We start from the raw sequence: 27,191 nt of genomic DNA on the forward strand, positions 1-27,191 counted from the left end.
GAATGATGACTACAAATGAGCATAAAAGAGTCACAAATTTAGAGGCAGAAGGGACCCCAGAGGCCAGTTAATCAAATCTCCTCCTTTTACAAATGAGAAATCTAAAGCCTAATAAGTGTACAAGGTGGGCCTTAAACCCAAGCTTCCCTGATTCCAATTGCAATATACCATGATGTCTCTCTATAATTGTGTAGCCTTTAATGATTAGAGGGCCTGGGCTGCCAAATTTGTCCCTGTGCCCTATTTATGACAATGGAGTCCCTTATTTTAAAAAATCCTCAAAAAGGACATTCTTTGCTTCCAAAGCCTACTATTTGTAATAACTCATTTAGATTGAGATTTGAATGGCAAATGAAGACTCTATTTTTTCCAAAATATCACTGCAAATCCATCCAAGAACTTCACCCTGAGCCACTAATTCTGCAAGAAAGCAGCTGACACATCAGGCTCTCTGATATCTCTGGCCCTTATTCTAAAGACAGCAAGGATCTGTCCCCAGAAGGCCTATTCACATGACACAGGAGGAACCCACAATTGGGGATCTTTCATAACCCCTGAGCTATGTCTATCATTATTCATAGATGAGAGAATTTCTTAGCCCACAGCCTCACTGGTGGAGCCAAGTCAGAATGGGTTATTGTATATCTATGTGACCTCAGACAAGTGATTTGATGTTGAACTTGGCTCATAACCATGATCTGCCAATTTATCAGCCCTGGAAAGATGGAAATATGCATTACCACTAGGACAGACTAAAGTCTCAGGGATAAGAATTGTGTTGGATAGTCATTGGTGACAGTCATTTCATTAATAACTCTGGTAGGCTACTTCCTGATGCATTGCTTCTGACATAAAATGTCCACTCTACCCTTGACTTTCCTGCTTTCATTTCATCCCTTAGGATTTTGACATTTTAGAAAATACAACTCCTTTTTTAATGCATGCAAAGGCAGTTTCCAACATTCACCTTTGCAAAACCTTGTATTCCAATTTTTTCTTCTTCTCTCCCCCTCCAAGACAGCAAGCAATTTGATATAGGTTAAACTTGCAATTATTCTACACATATTTCCATATTCATCATCTGTGTAAGAAAAAATCAGATCAAAAGGGGAAAAATCAGGAGAAAGAAAAAACAAGCAAACAAAAGGTGAAAATACTATACTGTGATCCACATTCAAACTCCATAATTTTCTCTCTGGATGTGGATGACATTTTCCACCACAAGTCTATTGGAATTGCCTTGAATCACCTTGTTGAAAGTCCATCACAGTTGATCATCACATAATCTTGCCGTTGCTATGTACAATGTTCCCTTGGTTCTGCTCACATCACTCAGCATCAATTCAAATAAGTCTCTTCAGGCCTCTCGAAGTCATCCTGCTCATCATTTCTTATAGAAAACTAATATTCCATAACATTCATATACCATAATTTACCCAGCCATTCTCCAACTGATGGACATCCACTCAGTTTCCAGTTTCTTGCCACTACAAAAAGGGCTGCTACAAACATTTTTGCACATGAAAAACACAGCTCCTTAATCTAATCTAGCATCCAGTTCACCCTTAGGTGGATTTTGAGTTGAATCCTAACTCTTTTTCCAAGGAAAACCTTAGCTGTACTCATTATATTCATCTCCTCTCCCTAACTGTCCTCTTCCTAGCCACCTGCCATGATATACAAAAAAAACCTGACTTCTAATTCAGTGTTTACCACAAACTTCCTATGAGGCTTTAAACAAGTTACTTAACCCTTCTCTGTCTCAGAAATAGTCCTCATCAGCACTCATTCAGTACTCCTTCCACTATCTCCCAGAGCTACTATTGTGATACAAATGAAAAGATAATGAAAAAATGTTGAGGAAATTTTTAAAATTTCTCACAGGAGCCAAGACTCTCTGTTATCTCTCTTGATTCCATCTCATTAATCCTCCCCCAGAGTCAACCATATCCCTTATTAGCAGAAGGCCACAGGCAGAGATATGTAGCTCTGGGAATCATTTGCATAAAGATGATAGCTGAATCTATGGGAGTCAGCTAACAAGCATTTATTAAGTACCTACTGTGTATCAGACACTATTCTAGGCACTCTGATTTCAAAGACAATAACAAAACAGTCATTCTGCTTCAGATTACAGATGTGGAACAACCTGGAGACAGTAGACGCAGGGTAAGCTATGAGAAAAGAAAAGGAGGCATGGAATGGAGAGAAAGGAACCAAAAATGAGTAAGAGGCATACAGTGAAAGAAAAGAGATGTGGGGGCAGGAGGTAAAGAAATTGTATACCCTCATTCTGAATAAAGCCCAGAAAGTAATGGTGAGAGATTTAGCTACAGAATAATGAATGTCCTGCTGGGATAATTAATTTGCCTTAGAGGGGCTTGTTATTTCTCCACGATATTATATTTATGCAAATTTAGCGGGAGAAGTAGAACACTGGCCCGATCGAGGGCTGTGATTCATCTCCCATTACTCATCGCTCAAAGCGTGGCAGAAGAAAGATCTCACAGCAAGAGGATTTCCTTTCTTCAACAAAGGAAGGAAACTTCTAAAAGATGAATGGGGGAGATGGAGCTCTCAGACGAGAATGGTTTCTTCCCAATAAGCCCCTAATTCCCACATACTAGCAAAGGTTTGGGTCCCTTCCCAATCCCACAGGTTTGGGGATGAGCGCTGGCGCTACCTAAGCCCTGTGTCAGCACCATGGACAGAGACAGTAATGGCATAATGGATAGCAAGGATTACATACTTGGGCTACTTTAGTGGGTACCATTACTAGGAAATGCAGCAGAGCTTATCACAGCTGGACTGCCTTGTATCGCCATTATTGGCCTGCAGAGACAGCATGTTGCTGTGAGATTTAAGGAGGAGGAAAAGTAATACCTGCTGTTGGTAGTTATTAGACAGGCCAATATGGAAGAACTTTTGGCAGATTCAATTGTTTGTGGAGAGATTCAGACCCGGGAAAGACTCTAGGGACATGGCTTCATTGTTTGAAATACTCAGGAGACTTCCCAGATGTTGAGCACACTTCTGAGTCTCTCCCATTCTGCTGATTGAATATCCAGGTAGCAAGGGGAGCTCTATATTTCGTGTCTGTGTTTTCCCTGTCCCAGATGTCTGTGGGCTGTGGCCATTTGTTATTTCCCGGGTGGCTGGAGATCAGCCTTCATGTACATAAGTCTATGATGATGACATTTCTAAGACAGCAACTGTTTGAGATTCTGTTCCATCAACCTTGGGGCATGTTTGAGAGTCCCAGCTGTAACACTATGGGCCACATGCTTACATAGCAACAGCAGAATTCTGGCTTGGGGAGGAAGATCTAACACAGGCCCTGGGAACACCCAATTGTCATTCCTGGCTCAGACAACTCCAGTTACTGAGATGAGCCAGATGGGACAGACTTTTTCCTTGGAGCCACCCAGTATTGAAGAAACAGGGCTGGTTCTAGATGCAAACGAGACCTAGATTCAGATCTAGAGTCTGACACTAGGTATGTCACCTAGAACAAGGTTGTCCAAACCTCAATTTCCTCATGTGTAAGGTGAGAATAATAATAGTCATAGCACTTATCTCAAAGGAGATAAGCATAACACATGGGCATCCCCAAAGTCTTAACGCATTTTAGAAGCTTTAGTAGAATTTTAAATGCACTGATTTTTTTTTTTAGTTTGGAGATTTTTATTATTTTCATTGCATTAATCTTATCCCTCCATGAACATCAAATGTTGCTCTAGTTGTAGAGGTCTATATTTTGGCTACTATTATTTTATAGTTGCTATATATATATATATTTTAATCTTTATTTAATAATTACTTTATATTGACACTCGTTTCTGTTCCGATTTTTTTCCCTCCCTCCCTCCGCCCCCTCCCCTAGATGGCAAGCAGTTCTTTATATGTTGGATATGTTGCAGTATATCCTAGATACAATATATGTTTGCAGTACCGAACAGTTCTCTTGTTGAAATGCACTGATTTTAGGGGACATCCTATATTCATGTTAGTTGTTATCAGTTTTATTGGAAGGAACCCAACTTTGGCTAATACTAATATTTAAAATATCATCATCTCTTAGAGACAGTATGGCATCAACTGTACTGCAGCTAGTTGGCAAATGGCCAGTGTCAGGTGGGTAATCAGGAAGACTCATCTTCCTTAGTTCAAATCCATCCTTAGACACTTCCTAGCTGTGTGACCCTGGGCAAGTCACTTAACCTACTTTCCCTTAATTTCCTCATCTGTAAAATGAGCAAGAGAAGTAAATAGCAAACCACTCTACTATCTCTACCAAGAAAACCCTCAAATGCAGTCACAGAGTCAGACATGGCTGAAAATGCCTAAGAAATGATGGTATCCTGTCTTGGAAGCAGAAAGAATTAGATGCATTTGCCAGGAAGACTTGGTACATTCTAGCTGTATAGCCATAGCCTTCTCTCAGGGCCCCAGGCAGGTCTCTAATACATAAGTTACTAAGGAGCTACCAATGTGCTCTGTATCAGTGGAAGAAATTTTCATTCTACTGACTTGAAATGGGTAGAGCACTGACTCTGGACTCAGACATTTAATATTTCCTAACTTTGTGACCCTGAGCAAGTCACCTAACCCCAATTGCCTCAAAAAAAAAAAAAGAAAAGAAAGAAAGAAAAGAAATCACTAGTCCCAAACAAAAGAAAACAAAGTTACTTCCTAGCACTTATATTCCCCACTCCTTAAAGCACTTTCTTATCCATTACTCCATTTTGAGCCACACAAAAACTCCATGAGGTACATTATAATGTTTTGCTCCCCTCATGCCATCCATTTTGCAGCTGAGAAAACTAAGGCTCAGACATGGACATTTGGTGAAATGAATGGAAAAATAGGATCAAGATTTCACAGATGGCTAAAATCTCAGATGTCATTCTGTCCAACCTCTTTCATTTTATAATTTAAAAAATGGAGACCCAGAAATCTTAAATGATTTTCCAAAGATCACCCAGGAAGTAGCAAAGGCAGAATCCTGAGGTCAGAACTTATGATTCCACCTCCACTATTTTTCCCCTGTACCATGCTGCCTTGGTGCAGCAGGTACAAGAATCCAGACCTCCTGGCTCTTCCAATCAGGTAAGCCCCAACATCCAGAGCCTCCAGACAACGCTACTCTTCTTGTCGGCCCCTCCTTTGTCTGCCTTCCTTCCCTGCACCCTCGCTGCCTGAGGAAGCAGTGACTAACTATGAGTGACACCCGCATATGTCACAAGCCTCATCCTGACTCACTGTAAATGTAATTAAACTTCTAAATCCTCCGCCGGGCTTTATTATAACTTCTTCGGTCTTAATGGAGACTAACAGGCTGTCATAAAACTCAGGACGTGTTCAAACCTAAATAGACAAAGACAGTCTGCCCCCGCCCCAGCACTCCTCCCTTCCCATAAAAGAAGGAATTTGATGGCAAGAAAAAATTTGAGTCTTCTATCTGCACACACACACACACACACACACACACAAGCTTGGGCTCCAGCCCATCAGGATGGGTCTCTGAGCCTTAGCATGAGCTGCCATCACTGTAGGAGATGACTGGGACTAGTGCCAGCAGTCCCTGTGATCCACTCTCTGGGGGCCCGGGTTCTAAGGAGCTCTAATGAAACCGGACACCCCTCCTTCAGGGCTGGTCAGATGTAGCCCCAGCCAAGGGTAGTTGGTGGACCTTTGTGACAGAAAAGAGATTTCCATGGTTTGACTGAATGGAGGCTAAGACAAAATGACAGAGAACCATAGAAGTGGAGTTGAAAAACTTGGCCATCACCTCGTCCAATCCACTCACTTATCATTCAATGTCTTTTCATTTGCTTTTTAAAAAATATAATGTAATTTAATTTTTTAGATTAAGATCTGCTTTCTCTCCTTCCCACTTCCCCTCCTAAAAAAAGAAAGAAAAGAAACCTGTTTATAAAGATGTATAATCAAGCAAAAAAATCATTTACAGATGGAGAAACTGAGGCCTAAGGAAGGTAAAGTCATAAAGGTAGTAAGAATCAAAGGAAGGATTTAAGCCAGGTTCTTTGGAACCAAGGCTTGAGACATTGCCTCCTATGCCCTAACCTAGAACCCCACATATATTAGGCACTTAATAAATGTTTGTTAAATCAAAGCGGTATGTCAGGATTTTGATGTTCCCATCAAAGGGAACAAAGTTAGGGGAAAACTGACTATTCCCCAAACCCAAATCTTCACCCCAGACCTGGAAGTCTAGCTTCCCATCCGGGAGAGTAAATTTAGGAAAACCATTCCCCCTACTGGCAAGTCCTATAAATAGGCATTTTGTTTACATAGTCTGGGCATATTTGAGGTAAACTTCTGAACCATTTGGTGATGGGGAAATAAAACGTTTGGAGGAATTTGGCAGAGAGGGAGGAGTCTGACTTGAAGATGAGGATGCAGGTTCTAATTCTGCTAACACTGACTCCCCACATCATCTTTAGCTAAGCTACTTTTATAATCTGGACCATATTTTCCTCCTCATCTGGATCTGGATCTGGATCACTCTTCTGGGCTCATGAGCTCCTAGCTCAAGAGTTGAAATGGATCTTGTCCATTTCCTTACACATCTAGTCCAACTCCTTACACATGAGGAAACTGAGACCCAACATCACACCACAGATGGTACTTAACAGTGATACTGCTGCTGATGATGATGACAGTAATGATGGTGAGGAGGAAGAGGGAAAGGGAGATGGTCATAGTGGTGACAGATAACATTTAGAAAGCACTTTGAGGTTTGTGAAGAACTAAATCCTCAAAATCCAGAGCCAGTGGCCTTTCTACTGGCTCCCTATCAATTAAGCAATTGATAAGCCTCATGCACCAGACACAGTGCTGAGCTCACAATCCAATAGAGAAAGCAAATTTCAAATAACTGAATACACAAGACATACAAAGTAAATTTGAAATCATCTCAGAGGGAAAGCAATTGGATTAAGGAAAACTGGAAAAGTTTCTTTTTTCTTTTCCTTTTTTTTTTTTCCTGAGGCAATTGGGGTTAAGTGACTGGCCCAGAGTCACACAGCCAGGAAGTGTTAATTGTCTGAGGTCAGATTTGAACTTAGGTCCTCCTGACTTCAGGGCTGGTGCTCTATCCACTGCACCAACTAGCTGCCCCTCTTTTTTTTATTTAATTAAAGCTTTTTTATTTTCAAAATATGCACATGTTTAATTTTAAACATTCACCCTTACAAAACCTTGTGTTCTGATTTTTTCCCTCCCTTTCCCCCATCCCCTCTCCTAGAGGGCAAGAGATCCAATATATGTTAAAGATGTGCAATTGTTTATGTATTTCCACAAATATCATCGTGAGCAAGAATGAGCAAGAATGAACCAGTAATCTCTACTCTCAGGGAGCTTTCATTCTATCAGAGGAGACAACAAATATATATATATATATATATATATATATATACATACAGAATAAATATAGAAGACCCCAAAAGTCTTAGTCAATACTTGGGTAAGTCTTTTTTAATCAGAACTTTGGGGATAATCATCTAAAGGAGATCAATATAAAATGGTTTGGGAGGAAGGACACTAGCATGGGGGGAATCCAGAAGGGCTTCGTTTAAGAGCTGGACCCTGGGACCATATGTACATCTATACCGTCTCTTATGTATAAAAGGTATAGAAAACAAAGACTAGGTAACTTGTGGCTAGAGGCACCCCCAGTGGGGGAATCAGGAAAGGTCATGATGATGGCACTCAAGGCCAGTCTTGGAGGAAATAGTCATTCCAATTTGTAGACTTGAGGAGGGAGCAGGTCATAGAAATGGCGGGGAGAGGCACTGCAAATGCAAAGGCATGGAGAAAGGCTCGAAATGGCATTGTACAGGAAGAATAAAAAGGCCACTTTGGCTGGACTGTAAGAGTTGGATTGGCGAGCTCCAAACTTGTTCTGTGCCCTTGCCTTCCCCACCCCTTTCTATTATCTCTTTGAACTAGAAAAGATCTTAAAGCCCATTAAGTCCCCCTTCTTTTACAGATGAGGAAACTGAGGCACAAAGCGAGTTAAGCGATTTGAGTGCTGCTTTCTCTCATAGCAGGGCTGGTTGGCTTTGGCTCCATGGAACACGCTGACCAGGTCTGCCTCAGTGGTCACCTCTGCCTCTTCGCTTCCTTTTGTGGGCTGTCTTCTCCCCCTAGAGTGAGAGCAGAGCTGCTTCCCTTTCTTATTTGTATCCCCAGTGCTTAGCATGGTCCCTGGTACATAGTGGGGGGCCAATAAATGTTTATTGCACCCCAGAGTCCTGGGTGGGATGGGGACCAAAACCTGCCCCAGTCTCCATTCAGTACATGAGCACCACACCGCACTGAGCCAGCGTCAGCTCCCTCCAAGCACACCCTACAGCAGGGTCCCATTCTGGGCCCTCTGGCCCCTTCTCTGACTCCCTCATCCCATGGTCGGAGCCTCCGGAGAGACCTCCCGTTATCTCATTCACTAGAAGCCACACTGATGGAATGGCTGAACTGCCTCTGCTCCAATAAAATTATAGCTCCCCATATAAAGCAGCATCCATAAAACTACCCAGCGGATCAACAAGTTTTATCACCAGCCCCACAGTCGTGGCAGGCTCGAGCTTCACTGCCCAGCTCCCCCCTCACAGCCATTAAGACAAATTTACCATCGTTCCAACTTAATCTAGAGTTTTATTCACCGTAGTAATTCTAATTTTGCTATAATAACTGCACTTGCAGCAAAGGTGATAAAAAGGGGCTGTAAGGGAGCGAAGAGATGATCCTCTCCTGTCGTGTCCTGAGGCTCCGGGTCACCGCAGGACGGGCCCTGAATGAGATTGCATCCCATAGTCCTGAGTTCGAGGGTTCCTCCTGCTCCGAGACCCACAGTTCTGGCCTCCCTTTAGCGCCTCCCCCTGGGACGGGCAGAGGGGCCGGGATCTCCGAGACCCACAGTTGTGGGCCCTTCCTTTAGCGCCTCCCCCTGGGAGGGGCAGAGGGGCCCGGATCTCCGAGACCCACAGTTGTGGGCCCTCCTGTTAGCGCCTCCCCCTGGGACGGGCAGAGAGGGTCCGGATCTCCGAGACCCACAGTTCTGGCCTCCCTTTAGCGCCTCCTCCTGGGACCGGCAGAGGGGCCCGGATCTCCGAGACCCACAGTTATGGGCCCTCCCTTTAGCGCCTCCTCCTGGGAGGGGCAGAGAGGGTCCGGATCTCCGAGACCCACAGTTATGGGCCCTTCCTTTAGCGCCTCCTCCTGGGAGGGGCAGAGAGGGTCCGGATCTCCGAGACCCACAGTTATGGGCCCTTCCTTTAGCACCTCCCCCTGGGAGGGGCAGAGGGGCCCGGATCTCAGAGACCCACAGTTATGGGCCCTTCCTTTAGCGCCTCCTCCTGGGAGGGGCAGAGGGGCCCGGATCTCCGAGACCCACAGTTATGGGCCCTTCCTTTAGCGCCTCCTCCTGGGAGGGGCAGAGGGGCCGGATCTCCGAGACCCACAGTTCTGGCCTCCCTTTAGCGCCTCCCCCTGGGAGGGGCAGAGAGGGCCCGGATCTCCGAGACCCACAGTTATGGGCCCTTCCTTTAGCGCCTCCCCCTGGGAGGGGCAAAGGGCCCCGGATCTCCGAGACCCACAGTTATGGGCCCTTCCTTTAGCACCTCCCCCTGGGTGGGGCAGAGGGGCCCGGATCTCAGAGACCCACAGTTGTGGGCCCTTCCTTTAGCGCCTCCCCCTGGGAGGGGCAGAGGGGCCCGGATCTCTGAGACCCACAGTTGTGGGCCCTTCCTTTAGCGCCTCCCCCTGGGACGGGCAGAGGGGTCCAGATCCTGTTCCCACTATTGCACAAAATGAAAAGGTTGGATTGGAAGGATCTCAGAGGTCTTTCAACAGCATTGAGCGCTGATCCTACGGAACCTTTGGGAGAGCGCGGGGAGTGGGGGGAGGATAGAGGGCAGGCCTGGAGTGAGTTTAAGTCTGGCCTCGGACACTTCCTAGCTGTGTGACCCCGCTTGCCTCAGTTGCCTCATCTGTCAAATGAACTGGAGAAGGAAATGGCAAATCCCTCCAGTATCTTCCCCCCCCAAAAAAAAAAAATAAAATAAAAACAGAGAGAGTAGGAAACGACTAAAAAACTGATAACAAAAAGCTTAAGGAGAGCTTAGAGAGTCGAGGGGAAGTCAGAGGCAGACCTGACCCAGGCGGCCGGCCTGGGCTAACTCCTAGGCTGCCAGCGTCGGCCGGCCCTTACGAAACAAAGGGGCCGGCGCGGATGGCTGCCGAAGCCCTGAAAAGTCTCCGCTCTTGTCTGGGGGAGAAGCTGCGAATCAAAGAGCAAGGCAGGGAAGCAGCCCTCCAAGCGCCCCGGGCCGTCTCCCGTCTTCGGGAAACCCTCCTAAAGGCCGGGGCGGTTGGGCTTTTTGTTTGCTATTATCTGGCTGGTTCCCTGCAAGAGGGGAGGGAGGGGAGGGCGAGGACCACCAGCTCCGGCTCCATCCCATATTCTAGCGAAGAGTCCACACTGACCCCTGCTGGCTCCGGTCGCTCATGACACGCTGCCGAAAAGGGGCGAGCCTTAGGACTATGGGAGTGGGCGGGACCCCACGCGCCCCTCCCCCTCTCCGGCCCCCACGCTCCTTCCGCTGACTCTCCAGGCTTTCCCTTAGTCCTGCTCCCCCCGAGGGGCCCAGCCCCGTGCTGGCAAATCCCCCACCTCAACGGAGGGAGCTGGGGAGGGGATCGTGAGGGTCTTGGGGGCTAGACCCAGGCCGAGCCAGCAGCGAACGAGAGGTAGAAGCGCGTCCTGGGAAGGGGGAAGTAGAGGCAGATGGGGAGGCTGAGAGGGAAACGGAGCACTCTCAAGCATTTATTATCCTTTCCTCTCCCGGAGCTCTCCTCCTCTCAGTCACTTGCACCACCGCCACTTGGTTTGGGGTCAAATCCTGCTTCGGACACTTACCGGCAATATGCTACCGAGTAGGTCATTTAACCCTTCTCTGCCTCAGTTTCCCCGTCTGAAAAATGGGGATAATGATAACAACACTTCCCTCCTAGGGTTGTTGGGAAGATCGAATGAGATAATGTTTCTTTTTTTTTTATTAAAGCTTTTTATTTTCGAAACATACGCATGAATAATTTTACAACATTGACCCTTGCAAAATCTAGTGTTCCAAATTTCTCCTCCTCCCCACCCCCTCCCCTAGATACAAGTAATCCAATATATGTTAACCACGTGTAATTCTTCTATACACATTTCCACATTCAGCATATTGCACAAGAAAAATCGGGTCAAAAAGGAAACAAAATGCAAAAGAAAACAACAAAAAGAGTGAAAATGCCGTTGTGATCCTCACTTCCCACAGGCCTCCCTCTGGGTGCAGATGGCTCTCTCCAGCCCAAGATCCTTGGAACTGGCATCAATCACAAATGAGATAATATTTGTAAAGTGCTTTGCATATTTGTTATGTGCCAGTCACTATCCTAAGTCCTTCACAACTATTATTTCATTTGAGCTTCCCAACAACTCTGGGTGACAAGTGCTATTATTATCCCCATTTTACAGATGAGAAAACTGAGACAAGCAGAAGTTAAGTGACTTAAATATTATTATTTGCATTAACTATTATAGTTCATTCTATTAATATTGTTACAATTATTACGAATGCTATTATTATGGTTATTAATATCCCCCTATGAAGGGTAAATTAGTGATCAGGAAAGCCTGGAACATCAGACTTTAAATCTGTCAGTCCTGCTGATCTCCAGCAATAGACTTAATTAACCAAAAGCCAGAAGCTAAATTGAAATAATCATTGCTATGAATCTCTAGTATTCTTTAAAGTTAGGTAGGAACTGGTTTTTGCCCTGGTTTTTGGTTTGTTTGGTTGGTTGGGTTTTGTTTTGTTTTGTTTTTTCTATTTGATTTTTTAAATTTTATTTTAAAAAATAAGAAAAAAGAAAAACAGAAGAAATACTAAACAAAATGAAATTAAAAAGAGCATTGTCATGTATTCAGCAGAACATCAGGAAGAATTCAAAACATATAACAAAATACCAGTTCAAGAAAGTACATATGTGTATATATATATTAGTATTAGAAATTATATTCATGAATGTCCATCTTTATTTCCTTATAAATTGTTCTTTTGTTCTCTCCTGCACACCTTTTTTTACTTTATTCTTTTTTTCCCTTTCATCCTCCCCAAGCAAGCTCCAGTTAAGAAATTTATTACACATATGTACATACATTCTCATACCCCACATACACACATATATCTTTCCCATCCCTGCTAACTTTTGCTTTCAATCTGCTTCTGAACTTGCCTTGACATTACTTAACCTCCCCCCACCCATGGATCCCACCCTTATCTTCTTCACTCTTTGCTTCCCTATCCACCCGTCCCTCTCCTCTTATTTCTTTAGATTTTGAAGGTTGCTATATCCTTCATATTATATAGATAGTGTTGCCTATTTAACCCATTCCCGATGTGAATACTTTTCAGAATTTCAAGCCCTCCTCCCCCTCTAATGCTTCTGTGTTTATTCTTCCTCTGAACCTCATTTGTATAACATAATTATCATGTTTACCTTAACTCTGCCCCAGTCTTTCTTTTGAGCTATCCTATTGTTGATATCAATCTTAAACATATGGTATATATTTCCCATGTAAAAAAAATAAATAAATGAATAATTTGACCTTGTTGACTTGCTTGAAAATGATCTTATGTTAAATTTTCTATTATGTTCAGGTTTGTCTGACAGAAAGTCCTGAAAATCTGCAGGATTACATTGTCTATTTTTGGATGTCCATTTTTTCTCATTCAACATTATAGATAATTCTGCTGGATATATTTTTGGCTGGAGGCCTAGTTCTTTTGATTGTCGGTAGACATCATTCCAAGACTCACAGTCTTTTACCATGGCTGTGAAATCCTGTACGATTCTAATTGTAGCTCCAGCATATGAGATTTTTTTTTTCTTGGTTAGGAATGGAGAATACAAGTATTATTCTTGTTATTTTATAGCAGTGGTCCTCAAATTATGGTCTAGAGATTCCTGGGGATCTCTGAAATCCTTTTAGAGAGTCTTCAAATTCAAAAATAGTTTTTATTTCCAATATGGTAAATGTCTATAAATATAATCCAGATAAACAAAAATGCTTTGGAGAGATGCTCAATAATTTTTAATAGGATAAAGATACTGAAAACAAAAGTTTGAGAACCACTGGTTTATAGATTCGTTTATTTATAAAGTACTATATCCAATTCACTAAAGATGCAAAGACAACTTCTTCCCTCACACATCATTCATGCAACATATTTGAGGAATACACAGAATTACAGATTTTTTTTCCGAGGGATTAATCCTGGGATTTGTTATCATTGTGGACTGGGCAATAAGTAGCCATAGATAAATAACTTGGGTCTCTTACAGGTTAAATGACTTACCAGGATGTTTCAGAGGTAGGATTAGAATCCAAGGTTATCCAATAGGTCATGCTGTCTCCCAAGCAGACAGTAAGTACAACAAAAGGATTAATGGGGTCAAATAACAGATCCAGAAAGTGTTCTAGGAGGCAAGGACACTTCCAACTGAGGGAATGAGGGAGGACTCCACAGTGGAAGTGTTCCCTGAGTTGGGCTTTGAAGGAAGACCAGATGATAGAGATGAAGACAAACCTCATTCTGAGTATGGGGCAAAACTTCTGGGCTTTCCCAGTAAGTTTGGGAAACAGCCAAGAGTCCAACTTAAGGCTGGAATATGACGTGCATTAATGATAAGAATGATGAGCATTTGTAAATCACTTTCCATTTATAAAGGGCAATGATGTGAAATAAGGAAACTGGGAAGATATGCATGAACACACGCCGGGAGAAGGGAGCAGCACCAGGACAATTTATAATAACCTACCAGTATCAAAAAAACAAAACAAAAATAAACTCGGATCAACGAAAAGCCCAGCTGTGATTGCAGAGATCACTGGAGAAGCGCGATTCCCACATCCTGGCGGAGGGGTAATGATTCAAGCTGTAGAATGAGATGTCTATTTGTAACTTGGGTAAGCTGAGAATTTGTTTTGCCTGACTGTGTATTTATTACAAGGGCTTGGGTCTTGGTTTTGAATTTTCATTTTGGAGGGAGTAGGAGAGAAAAGAAGAGGAAAAAAGAACAGAAGGAATCTGACATATCAGCTTATGTGTGAAATTTAACACATACTGAAAAAGTCGACTCTGTGTTGTTGAAATCCACACTTTCCTGTACAATCTTCTGTCCGATGTTATTTTATGCTATTAAAGTTTAAAACTGCAATTAGGCCTTTAGAACACCAATATATTGAACTGCTTCTTGTCTTTGGTATCTAAGTTCAAAATAACATGAAATTAAATTTTTTTTAAGAATATAAGCCCAGGTCTCTCTAATTTCACGTTTTTTTAATGCTTCTTGACCCATTTTTATAACACAAAGTGCTTTCCTTACTACGACATGAGGCAGATAAGTACTACACCTATTACACCTACCTTACAGATGAGGAAACTGAGGCACAGAAATGTTATTACTTACCTCTGGTCACCCAGCCACTAAGTAACAGAAGAAGGATTTGAATCTGTCAGAAATCTCTGAAGATCTTCAATGAAGACTATGATGATTCCCCAATTACTGCTTGGGAACTCCCCAGGAACAATGGCTTCACTCATGTTGTTGTTTTCCTTTTTTAGGCCTTTAATGAGTGCACATTTTGTTGCACATCACCCACGAAGCTTCCTAAGCATCTGGACATTTATTCTGTGGTGGGTGAGGTGGGTGGACAAAGAGCAGCCAAGTGGTAAAGTGGGGTAGAATGCCTGGAGCCAGGAAGACCTGAGCTCAAATGTGGCCTCAGACACTTCCTAGCTGTGACCCTGGGCGAGTCAATTAATCTCTGCCCCAGTTTCCTCATCTGTTAAAAAAAAAAAAAGTTCCTGGAGAAGGAACAGCAAACCACTCCAGTATCTCTGCTAAGAAAACTCCAAATAGGGTCATGCAGAGTCGGACATGATTGTAAATACCAAAAAGGATTTGGAGTAAGAACTTTAGAGATTAAAACACCACACACACACACACACACACACACACACCCATTTCCTATATGAGAAAACTAAGGCCCAGGGAGATTAACTGACTTGCTTTAATTTCACCCAGGGACAAGAAAGAGCCCAGATTTCAGCTCCAGTCCAAGTGCAAATCAATGCTCTTTCCCCACATCCGCATCTCCCCCCCACCATGTTGTCTTTCTTCTAGAGATCCCTTACACTGAGAAACGTGAGCTCTTATTTGAGCATCCAGATCACTTATCCTTCTTCCTTTGTTCAAAAAACTAAGTACTTTTCAAAGTCTGCTGACACCAAAGAGCAAACCCTTATAAACCCTCTCTTCAGGCCTGTAATAAATTGATTTTTTTTCCCCCTAGGATTAAAGATTACTCAACCTCCTGCTATCTAAGGTGGACATTAATTTTTTTTTCCCCAGTGAAGTAATGGTGACTCAGCTGGGGACTAGCAGAATTACATCAAAAATATCTCAAGGATTTATGCTGGGGGCAGGATCCCATTTCATCCCTAAAGTTCCAGCAATTGAAATCCTCAGCTCAGACAAGCCAAACTTCAGGCTGCAATCTCAGGTTAAATATTGGCCTTGTCAGTCATTAAGAACAGTTGATTTCCTTATTAATACTCTGTTCAAGGCATGTCTCTTTTATGTTTTTAATAAAGGCATCATTTCTAAAATATATTGGAAAATGGTCAAAGGATATGAAGACAACTTTCAGATGAAGAAATTAAAGTCATATCTATAGTCATGAAAAAATGCTCTAAATCACTGATTAGAAAAATGCAAATTAAAACAACTAAGATACCAGCTCACATCTCTCACATTGACCAAGGTGACAAAAGATGATAAATGTTGGAGGGGATGTGGGGAAACTGGGACACTGATACATTGTTGGTAGAATTGTGAAATGATCCACAATTTGATCAAAGGACTATAAAACTGCATACCCTTCAACCCAACAGTGACATTACTGGGTCTGTATCCCAAGAAAATCATTAACAAGGGAAAAGGATCCATATGTGTAAAAATATTTGTAGCAGCTCTTTTTGTGGTAGCAACAAATTGGAAAATGAGTTAATGCCCATCAATTGGGGAATGGCTGAACAAGCTGTGGTATATGAAGGTAATGGAATATTCTATAAAAAGTTCTATAAAAAAATGATGAATAAGCTGATTTTAGAAAAGCCTGGAAAGATTTACATGAACTGATGCTGAGTGAAACAAGTAGAACCAGGAATACATTGTACATGGTAACAGCAAGGATGTGCGATGATCAAGTATGACAGATTTGTTTCTTATCAGTGGTTCGGTGATCCAAAGGAATCCCAATAGACTTTGGACAGAAAATATCATTTGCATCTAGGAAAAGATCTAAGGAGACTGAATGTAATATATTCACTTTTTTTTTTTTTCTCTCTCCCATGGTTTTCCCCTTTTGCTGATTTTTCTTTCCCAGCATGATTCATAAAGCAATGTATATTAAAAATAATTTTTAAAGGAGGGAATTTTAGCAGAGTTGACCTAGATTTCTGGTCATTTCCTGAAGATTACAACTCTAGTGCACAAAGGGAGAGAATGGGGGATGTGTATGGGTATGTGTATCTATCTGTCTGTGTCTTTTTCTCTTCTTAGGCAGTACATGACAGTAAAAAAGATCATTTTAGGTCTGTTCTCACTGGCAACACGAGCTGGGTGATCTTCTACTTGCCCTCAAAATAACTTTCTCTTTATTGCTTTTGCCAAAATGCAGCCAACAACAAAGAGGAGATGGACGGGCAGAAAAACTTCTCTGCTTGTTTGATAGATTAGAGTGTGGACAAAATGGGGCTGGCAGAGAGAATGCTGTCATACTGAGTAAGCGTTTTCATAGAGGCCTTGAGTGAAAAAAAATTGCAGGGAATCAGATTAAAGTGAAGTCCTTCCCTGCTCACACAAGGTTGCCTCGGAGGTGAGCAAGGCCGCACCACGGGAAGCAGATCGGGGATAAGTGAAATGGATTTCCACTTAGGACACAATATGGAAAGGAAAGACAAAAGCACAAAGGCCATCTTAACTAAAAAGAGAAAACAAACATTTATAGAGTATCTATTACAACCCAGGTATTATGCTAAGCACTTAATGATTATTATTTCATATGATCCTCACAACAATCCTGGAAGTCAGATGCTATTATCATCCCCATTTTACAAATGAGGAAACTGAGGAAGATAGAGGGAAGAGACTTGTCCAGGGTCACAGAGATCTGCATGCAGATTGCCACCTAGCTATGGCTTTCCATAAAGTTATATTCCGTTTTGGAACGTTCCCCTTCACACAATACTAGGCATTTTGTGGCAAGTCCCATGTGTTGGAAAGAAATCTCTGAAGAGTCAGAGTACCCCAACACCCCAAAGCATATCTGCCCCATCTTCCCCACAAACAGATACGCCGAGTCATTCTGTAAAAAAACATTTAATCCCAAACTTGGGGGTGAGGAAGTAAAAGCAAGTGTGTCAGTCCAGAGCAAAGAGTTCCATGGCGAGGTCACCTCTCCGACCCAGCAGTCCCTGGGGCTGCAGGAACTCCAGGGGCACAGGGCCAGACCCCTCCTTCTTAAAGTCTTTCTCAAAGATCTGGAGAAAGAGATCGTGGAAGTATAGGGGTGAGTCAGGTCAAGTACTTGGGGGGAATAAGAGCGTGCCAGAGACCAAGAACCAGCCTGTGGCCGTGTGACAGCTGCCTGGTCACCAGGTGTGGCGCGCTGACAGGCTCCCCATCCCTGTCCCGTCATGGCAGAGTCCTCGGAGAAAAGTAAACAGGCCGCCGGCCTGGGCTCCCCAGCAGCTTCCCTCCAGGACCAAGCTCCTCAAGGAAGCGGAGGGGCCATCAGAGGTATTGCCCCCCCCCCCCCAACACACACACACACACACACACACACACACACACACACGCCCACCTCATAAGGGGAGAGCTCCAGCAGCTGGGCAATGCTGACTTCGTGAGGGGACAGGGCCTGGTTGATGGCCATGGCTGCTCTGGCTACCTCAGGGTGATAATGTCTCTGGAGAGCCTTTAAAAGATTGAATCAGAGCAGCATTAGAGGCTCCCCTTCAACCAGAATCACCTCCGCCTCCTGCTAAGAAGCCGTGGTCTAATGGGAGCACCAGCCCCCTCCCCCTCAGCCCCTGTCTATGGGGCCTCCCCCTCCCCCAGTTTCCAGCCCACTGCTCCTCCTGGCTGGGAGGCAAAGACCCCGGCTTCCAAGCGAGCAGCTTGAGCCCACTCACCTTGAGCTCCCACAGACAACTCTCCAGGGCATGACTTTTGGCTGGATCTTCTTCCTCCATGTCATAGGGGTCAGCGGTCATATCTGGGGACAAAAAGTCAGGATAATGGAAACTTTACATTCCAAGAGACCGTGGGCACAAGGCCCAGAAAGAGCTGAGATTTGCTGAGGGCCAAAACTCAATGCCCCAATCTATATAGCTCAGGGCTCCTTGAACAGAACTGCACAGAGAGAGCTGCCTCCTCCCTGTGCACAAGGATGTGGGCTGGGAAGGTCTAGGAAGAGGAGAGGGAGAAGGCACCGACATCCCCATCCAAGAAATCAGGAGCTGCAGATTCTCCTCCATGGAATCCTTAGGTTTTAGTCCTTCTTCCCTCCTGCCTTTTACCAAAATATCAATTTTTCACTTAAGATGGGTCTGTAGTAGAGCAGACTCAAATCAAGACATATCTGAACATGGTGGGGAAGGGTTTCCTTCTTGCTAAGCCTGCCCTTAGGAACAAGATACACCTCCTGCCCTCACAGCTCATCTCTCCCAAATGGTAGCATGAGGATCTCCGTGTCCTGGGAGATACAACAGCCAGCCGGAGCACCCTGGGAGAGGAGGATTCTATTGGCCTCGAGCCCAAAATGTCTAATTCAGCTGCAGAAAGTGGTTCTCTGTCTGCCTGTGCTCAAGGCCAAAGGCCAGGACTGGGAGCTCTCCCGACTCTCACCCTCATCCCTTCTCACCACTGGCCTCCGCACTGGGGCGGTGGATCAGGGCCTTGCAGGCAGGATGTCTTCGGAGCAAGTTGCAGATGAAGGGAATGACCATGAGCAGCGCCTCAGGAGGAGCGGTCAGGGACAGGCGGCAGAGGCGCTTGGCAAAGGCAGCCACCAAGTAAGCGGGTAAGTGCCTATCGGGAAAATGCAGTTAGGGCCAGCTCCGGGTCCTCTGCCCAGGAGGCCCGCTCCTAGGAGAACAGGAGTAGCAAGCACTAGAAAATTAAACTACAGATCTTGTAAGGCAGAAACCACGGGTAACTGAAGTAAGGAAAGAATTCACAAGACACATTTTGGTTCATTTAATGTAGGTTTGACTTACAAAACTTTCCTTTTAAAACACTATCTCCTGGTTAAAGACAGAGCGACTTCGACATGCCCTTCCTCTTTCTCCCTGTGTCTTACTTGTTCTTGTCTAGCATTAAAGGTTTTCCCTGCCTCTACGATACCTACGCGGGACCTTGTCTATGATATTATCAGGATCCGGCCCGCCTGGGCGAGCAGTCATCAGGAGCCCTAGGCTGAGCCCAGCTGAGCCCCCACTGATCCATCTACTTTAACAAACTACATTCGGTACACCTCAACCTCATGCCTTGTAAATTGAGAAGGCTAATTCCCTTCCCTCTCTAACAAGCTTCTCCTCTGAAGGGTCACAAGGCCAATCTCTATACAAGTCAACGGATTTGGTTCTGTTCCATGGCCAAGATGGACCTTCACCCCAGCCAGCAAACCCAGAAGCGTGCAATGGGCCACTGGGCCGGGAGCAAGCCCAGTTACTTCCTCCTCTCAGCAACAGCTGGCTTCAGGCACTCTGACTTCTTCTCCACAGCCCCATCAGGCCCTTCACGAAGGCTCTGGGATGACCCTCCAGCTCTCTGCCCCTGCCTTTGTCCTCAAGGCTGAGCTAACACCAGCCCCCTCACTCCCTTCTGGTCCCCGCCACAGAGTGGTCAGTGCAGATCCCCAGGCTCTGGCCACAAAAACTGACCTCCGAGGCATGAGATGATGTCCGTCTCTCCCATGACACCCAGAGCACATTGAGCCAAGAGGGTCACTAAGCTGGGAGGACCCGGGGCCAACCCCAAACCATCTTTCTCATGCTTTTATAAGCATGCATTTTTTTTATATATTTACTTATATTTGTAAGCATTTAAGTATTTATAAGCATACAAAAGCATATACTTTTACGAGTATAAGAAAAAATACCCCCAGGGCTAAACTCACGAGGAAGACAAGAACAGGTCTGCCAGGTGGAAAAAGCGGGCTCGGTACTTCACATGGAAAACAGAAGGGTCCAGCAGGCTGTAGAGCTTCCGATAAAAGTCGGGGTACTCACTGTGGTGGAAAGGAACAAAGCAGGGACTCAGGAAGCAGATGAGCCGGGCTTCGGGCCCCTCACCACTGGCTCTGATCCCCTTCTAGGAGTTCACCACACATTCTCTCTGATCCTCAAAATAACTTCCGTGTGGGCAGAAAAGAAAGTCATTTCCATTGGAAAAGGAGAAGAAATGGAGGCTTGGAGAGGCTGCCCTACGTTAAATGGCAACCTCAGGGGAGAACGACTGTCCATACACTGATCTCCCACACTCCCAGACCTTCGGCTTCGGATGCCCAACTCTCCAGAGAAGGCCTGGAAGCGATGGCCATGTTGAAGAGAGAGTCAAAGGCATAAAAGAAGGCACAGTCATGGACGACGACATGGCAACTGGGCCAGACAGAAAAGGGGGAAGGCCAAGCTCGGGAGGAGGCGAAGCAGCTCAAAATTCAGGTCCCCAGAAAGATGCCGCCAACATCCCTACAAGTCTCCTGAGGCCCACTCTCTCCTCCACGCCAACCCCACTCACAGGTTATGCTGATGAATAAGAATAAAGAGTCCATTCAAGGCCAGGAGACTTATGGCACCACCTGCAAGAGACAGAGGCGCCCACCCCCATCAGCCAGAGGCCCAGCCCAGCTCTGCCCCCGAGCCAGGCCTCATGCCCTAAGACAGACACACATCCCACCAGAGCCCCAGAGCCCGCCCCCACACAGCCAGACAACCCACCACTCACAGACACCAAGAATAAACAAGCTGATACTTCTATAACATTTCAGATTCAAAGAGAAAGCTTCCACCATCATCCCCATCTCACATGTGACAATCCTGAAGACTCAGAGGGGATGTGATTTGCCTGGGAACCCCCGCCCGCCATCGGAGGCAGGATTAGAAGCCAGGTCCTGGTGACTCCGAGTCTGGCCCTTGGAACCCTCAGCTGCTCTGCCCCAGGAGCGCGCTCATCCCAGACTCAGACCCCGCCTCCCCCAGCTGCAGGACCGTGGCCCCGCCCCAGCCCCCAGCCCCATCCTCGTACCAATGTCGTAGGCCTTCGTGAGGAAGTCAATCATGAGGCTCGGCTGGCTCATGTGGGGCAGGATGGAGTCGTGCATGATCACAAGCACTTTCTTGTAGAGGCTGACGGGCAGCTGCAGTGGGGACAGCACCAAGGTCCCAGCTGCCTGGCGGCTCCCAGCGTCCCCACGCTCCAGCCTCCCACGTAAGCCCGCCCAGCTCCAGGCCAGGGCAGCGCCTTTGCTCCCAGCAGCATTGGAGCTTTACCCGATGGAGCGATTCAGCCACATGCCAAGGTTCAGACACCCAGTCTCTTCAAACCCTCAACCCAGACCCAAGCCCACTCCCCCACACGCACACCTCTGCCAGGAACCCCCCAGCCCAGAGCTTCAGTTCTACCTTGTGCTTGAGAAAACTGAACCACATCTTCTCAAACACGTGCTTGTGTTCCTGAAAGGCAAGGAAGGGCAGGAGCTTAGGGACAGTGGGGGCAACGGGGACAGCTTCAGCTCCCCCCGCCCCATTCCGCCCCGTCCTATACCTTCCTTCCCAAATCTTTACCTTCAGCTGAGTGACCTTCCACTTCTCCAGCATCTCTGTGAGAAAAAGGGATGGGGGAGGGCTTAAAGTCAAAAGCTTATGAAGTGCCCTGAAAGTCCAGCCTGCAGCGAGTGCCGTCACTGAGGTTGGACCATGGGGAGAGAGCACAGCTCGGGCCCCAACCAGCCCTTATTTCTTTCCACATGACTCAGACACATTACCCAGGACTGAACTCTCCAGCCCTCACCGAGCTCACACAAAATGACAATGTCAATGCTACTGATCAATGAGAGTTCTTCTCAGGAGATGAAAATCCTTTCATGCTCATCCCTCCTCTCCCTCTTCCCAAACAAGGACGAGTTCCTTCACCACTCAAAGGCCAGGCCCAAGGCATAAACCCCTCCTCCAGCTTCCCTCCCTTTTCCTAAAGATGCTCACCTTTATGTTTCACATAGAAATTAGAGATGTCACTCTGCTGGCGGGGTAGGCTCACAGAGGAGATCAGGGTGAAGGTGTTGTTCCAGAACGTGGAGGGAACCTGAGGGAAAGACAAAGTCAGCACACTGAAAAAGGCTAAGGCAAGTGCCAAACTTCTCCATTTTCCCTTCACTCCAATCACGTCCCTCTTCTGTGCTGATCACCCAAGATGCTTGCTTCCACCTCCCCCACCCCAGTATCATACCCTTGCTCGTGGCCTCCTGACTGCCAGCCCTTCAGCCAGGATGTAGTTTACAACGGCTAGCTTTCAATCATCCTGGCTCTATCTCTCAACCAGGACCCCTTAAATGCAGTCAGACACATAACAAATCCAGGGGAAAAAGAAACCAGACTATAATCCTAAAGAAAACCAGTCTGAATCAAAGGTCTGAACAAAGGCTGAAATTATGGCCACATCTCACGACACTCAGAGAGCCCCACCAACCAAGCATCACCTGTTGGTGTGTGTCTGTGACCCTGGCCACCAAATCCACAACGGCCTGCATTGTGTGGTATCGAACATCATCGTGTTCCAGGTACTCCTGGAACCGGGAGATCAGCAAGGACGAATCCCCCTCTGTTGGAATCAGGCCTTCCACCACAGACTAGGAGTCAACAGAGGAGACAGAATCAATTATCCACGCACTCTCTGAAAGGCCCTCAAACCAACAGGAAATTACTCTTGCTTTCATCTGTGCTGTCCCACTGTGAAATTTGCTTCGAGAAGTTGGGGAGAAGGCTGGTCTTTAACTGTTGACATTTGGGGCAAGGGTAGAGACAGGTTCTGGTCCTTTTATGGGGTGAGATGGGATAGGGAAGCATTTCAATCTCTCAATCTCATTGGCAGAGATCAAAGGAATTTCAGGGGATTACTTATTTTCAGGGGATCAAAATAAGTATATATGTAGATTTGATGAAGGAAGAAAAAATGGTCTAAACTTATTAAATCAATGAAGCACATTTCCATTATTTACTCCAGGGATTACCTGAGGAGTAACTTTTAATATCAGGTCAGCTCCCTTTCCCAGCTCCCACCCTTTGTCCCTCTAATAACCTGTAAATGCCTAGAGAATGCAAATTAAACAAGGCTGAGCCAAACCACAAGGAGAAAGTGCCTCGTCCACAGCACTCAAGAAACACTTGTTAAATGAAGAATATGCAAAACACAGTCTTATAAAACCTAGCAAGTAATTGCTGAACTACCTATCCTACAGCTTGCTTCCACAGAATCAATAATGAAAAACAAAGCTGTCCTCATCTCCCCCGCCCTCTTCATAATAAAGATCCTCCCGACAAGCGCCATACCAAGAGGAGACCCCGAGGGAACAAATAGTTGCCTTCCCATTTGGATTTCTCCAGCGGGTGTGCCCCCTCCAGCTGCACAAACTTCATGAGTGTGCAAAGGGCCAGTTCCTAAGGAGGGAGAGAAGAGAGAAGTGAACACATTCAGCAGAGGCAGAAAGCAGCCAGCATCTACTGGCCCATGTTACAAGGCCCATCTCTCTGCCCAGATCTCAGGAACAAGGACTGCTGCCTGTGGAAAGGGAAGGGCATAAGCCAGACAGTGTGTTCTTTAGAGCCAGCCTAACTTCTTCATAGCAAGGTTTCAGCCTCTACTTCTCTGAACCTGAGTGCAGATGGAGGGCCTGTGGTAACCCTGCTTGGATGGACTTATGGAAAATGCCACTGAAATTCACTGCACAAAATGACCTAATCATGTTTCTAGTGCTGGGATTTGTAGTAACAGTGATATTGAAGCTGAAATGTAGAAACTGCCCGGACTCCCATTTGAGGGCATTTGAGATTTTTAGGACTAATGGCTCTGTTTTCAGAAAAACAGAATAAACCTCTTTCATTCAAAAGCTTCCGATGAATTACAGCTTTGTTTGTGCAGTCTAACATCAGTCAGAGATCATTTGCTATCTGCATTGCCTGTATCAGTTGTCCATTAATGGCCGGGCCTGTTTCTTCTCATGTGGACGGTTCATAAGGGAGTGATTTGCAAATAGTCACATTGAATCCCATGTTTTCACACTTTAGGCCTTAACAAGTCACTCTATAGAAATCATACTCCAAGTGTCTAAGAGCTAGAAAGACAGCACTGGGGAGACCAGTGGGAAATGAGATGTTCCATTCCAGAGCAATGACCCCACTAAGGAGTGTGGGAAGTAACACGAGCCCACATCTTCTCTCCCATCCACTCCTCCCTCCAACCCACACACCCATTCTGCTCTCCAAGAACTGTCTGTTTTGTGCAGATTTGGCATTTAGCTTAAGGCATCTTGGTGGTAAATAGAAGCTGAAAGTCTGTAATGGGCTGAGGCTTGAGTTGATGCACTGAGGTCCCAAGCACGTGAGGCTAAATAGTAATGGGACCATACTCTATTAATATATAAGCTTGGAGAAAGAATGGCCCCGCCCACTCATTGTGCAAGTCCTGATGTGTTGTATAGGAAATGATGATTTTGGTGGGTGGAGGCAGGGGAGTGGAAAGAGAAGTGGAAAGAGAGACTGCTGGCTGGTTTCTTGACACAGCTACTCGCATTGCTATCGCGACCCCCCTTCACCTCCAATCCCCCTCTGCTAGCTGGCTTCCTGTCGCAGCTGCCCATATTGCTATCACAATCCCCCCTCACCTCTACTGAGAATAAAGATTGAAGCTTTTCCCTTAACCTGAATTCCTGACTCCAGCTGATTTTAAATACACGGTCATCACAAAAGTTAATTGCTACTTGATGGCAGAACCCAAGAATATTCTTCTCTGACTCCCAAACTCACCTTGACCTTGAAAGAACGATGGCCCAAGAGCTCTGAAAGGCTGTTGCAGCAGCTGTTATACCGATGTCTCATCCACACCTTATACTTCCGAAGGGCACCTCCAGACCCTGGGGAGAAGTAGTGTTTCTGTCCTAGAATCTCTCTCCCAACCTATATTCCAACTGAGACGTACTCTGCAATCCCAGACACGTAGCAGCTCAGGCTCCTGAGGCTAAGAAATCACTGCAGCCACACCAGGGCAAAGCATCACAAGCACATGGTAGCTCTCCCCAGCAGCCTCCCTTGGATTCACTTGAGGACCACATTCATGCTTGGCCTAGGTCCGAAGGCTACAGTTCTTCTACCGGATGATAAGTGACCACCCTCCAAAAATATACCTAGCTATATTCTGAAGTCAATTAGGGAAAGGATTTTTGATTACTGTGCAATTTCTTAAAAAAAAAAAAAAAGATTTGGAAGTCAGATGACCTGGATCAGACTTCCAACTGAGCCATTTATTATCCCCGTGATCCTAGGCAAGACATTTAACCTTTCTGACACTCAGTCTCCTCTTCTGTAAAATGGGGACAATGCACTACAGAGTGGCTATGAGGCAAGCTCTCTGTGATCCTTAAACTGTAACAGAAATGTTACAAAATCACAGAAGGAACCAAACAGCTCGTGTTTCTTCAAGAGAGTCTCCCGTGGCAGCATCTCAAGGCCCTTGATCATTCTGGGAACCTCATCCTTTTTTGTACCAACCCCGGCTTTTCAACGCCCTTCCTAAAGGACAGCGGGAGGCACTGCCCCTTCCATTAGCTGGACAACTGGAGGCAGGCTGGTACTTTGGCGGGTGGGGGAAGGCATCCTCACCTGCCATCGCCGCCTCCTCCTCAGGTAGGTGGCCCACGAAGAGCTCCCTCCGTTCCAGCAGAGCCCCAAAGAGTCGGCTGCAGGTGTGGATGGCGCTGAGAGTATCATCTTCCCGATCCGACTGAGGGTGCGGAGGGGAGAGATGGAGAAGGGGACGACGGGTTAATTGCTTTCCCCTTCTCAACAGCTTAAAATTTACTCAATCATTTGAGCCTTCACAGCTTAAAACTTAACTGATTGACTCAAGCTATCAATAGCTTAAAACTTAAGCGGTTTGCTTGCAAGCTCTCAGTAGTTTAAAATGTACTGACATTTGACCTAACAGTGGAAAAGCTGCGTGGAGAGTGGCCAGGGCACTGGACTAGGAAGCATCTTGAGTTCAAATCCAGGCCCAGGCACTTCTTAGCTGGGTGCCCCTGGGCAGGTCACCTCACCCTGTGGGTCTGTTTCCTCATCTGCACAATGAGCAGGAGAAGGAAATGGCAACCACGGTAAGAAACCTTCAAATGGGGTCACCAAGAGTCGGACAAAAAAAACTAAACCAAAAAAGCTAACAAAAGCTTAAAACTTGAGTGACGTGTGTAAAGTAGGCAATTTGTAACTCATTTAGTCGTCTTCGGGTTCAGTGGTCTAAAACTGACGTCAATAGCGTTAGGGTGCACTAAGACTTTGGGGACCCGGCGCATGTTCAGAATTTCACTAAGGAGAGCTCTCCCCGCACCCCCTCCCACTTCCCGTGCCCGCTCCCCGCGGGTCTCTCGCTGGGCACAGCGCCCCCTGCGTCCTTCCGCGGTATCTCACCTACTCAGAATACTTCCTGGGTCTGGCACGCGTGCACATGCGCTCACGCGCTCATCCTCCCCACCTCTTTCCTCCACCTCTCCCCGGCATCCCCTCCACTCGCACCTGCAGCACACCCAGAATATCAAACACGACGTTAGCGCCTCTCCGGCTCTTCAGGGCAGTCTCCAGCCAACGGCCCAGCTCCGCCGCCCCGCGCTCCGGCTCCATGTGCTCTTCCGGACGGTGAATCTAGAATCGCATGTGCTGAAGAGTTTGGAGGAAACTCGGCTCCGCCCCTCCTCTCGTCATCTGCAGCGCCGGCGCATGTCGACG

General features: G+C 45.8%; 1 protein-coding gene across 1 annotated transcript; it reads right to left on the bottom strand.

Annotated features, from left to right (window-relative positions):
- Window positions 1-17,504: 17,504 nt before the first annotated feature.
- Window positions 17,505-27,134, bottom strand: NOC4L (nucleolar complex associated 4 homolog). The gene is made up of 15 exons (XM_051972582.1): window positions 26,982-27,134; window positions 26,076-26,196; window positions 25,224-25,330; window positions 23,751-23,858; window positions 22,901-23,050; window positions 22,407-22,506; window positions 21,990-22,024; window positions 21,828-21,878; window positions 21,451-21,562; window positions 20,944-21,004; window positions 20,324-20,434; window positions 19,067-19,233; window positions 18,336-18,418; window positions 18,005-18,118; window positions 17,505-17,681 (listed from the first exon to the last, which is right to left on the bottom strand). Exons 1-15 carry the CDS (start codon window positions 27,084-27,086, stop codon window positions 17,562-17,564), a joined length of 1,545 nt encoding a protein of 514 aa, XP_051828542.1. The 5' UTR covers window positions 27,087-27,134; the 3' UTR covers window positions 17,505-17,561.
- Window positions 27,135-27,191: the final 57 nt, after the last annotated feature.

The sequence above is a fragment of the Antechinus flavipes genome, chromosome 1 (assembly GCF_016432865.1).
Source record: "Antechinus flavipes isolate AdamAnt ecotype Samford, QLD, Australia chromosome 1, AdamAnt_v2, whole genome shotgun sequence".
Taxonomy (NCBI): Eukaryota; Metazoa; Chordata; class Mammalia; order Dasyuromorphia; family Dasyuridae; genus Antechinus; species Antechinus flavipes.

What these genes read in the sequence shown, in the direction of transcription:
- NOC4L (XM_051972582.1), bottom strand. Translation starts at nt 27,086, where the DNA reads ATGGAGCCGGAGCGCGGGGCGGCGGAGCTGGGCCGTTGGCTGGAGACT. An exon ending in ATATTCTGGGTGTGCTGCAG is followed by an intron (nt 26,197 to 26,981) that starts GTGCGAGTGGAG and finishes CCGCACCCTCAG; the next exon opens with TCGGATCGGGAAGATGATAC. An exon ending in TGGAGCTCTCCCCTTATGAG is followed by an intron (nt 17,682 to 18,004) that starts GTGGGCGTGTGT and finishes CTCTTTCTCCAG; the next exon opens with ATCTTTGAGAAAGACTTTAA.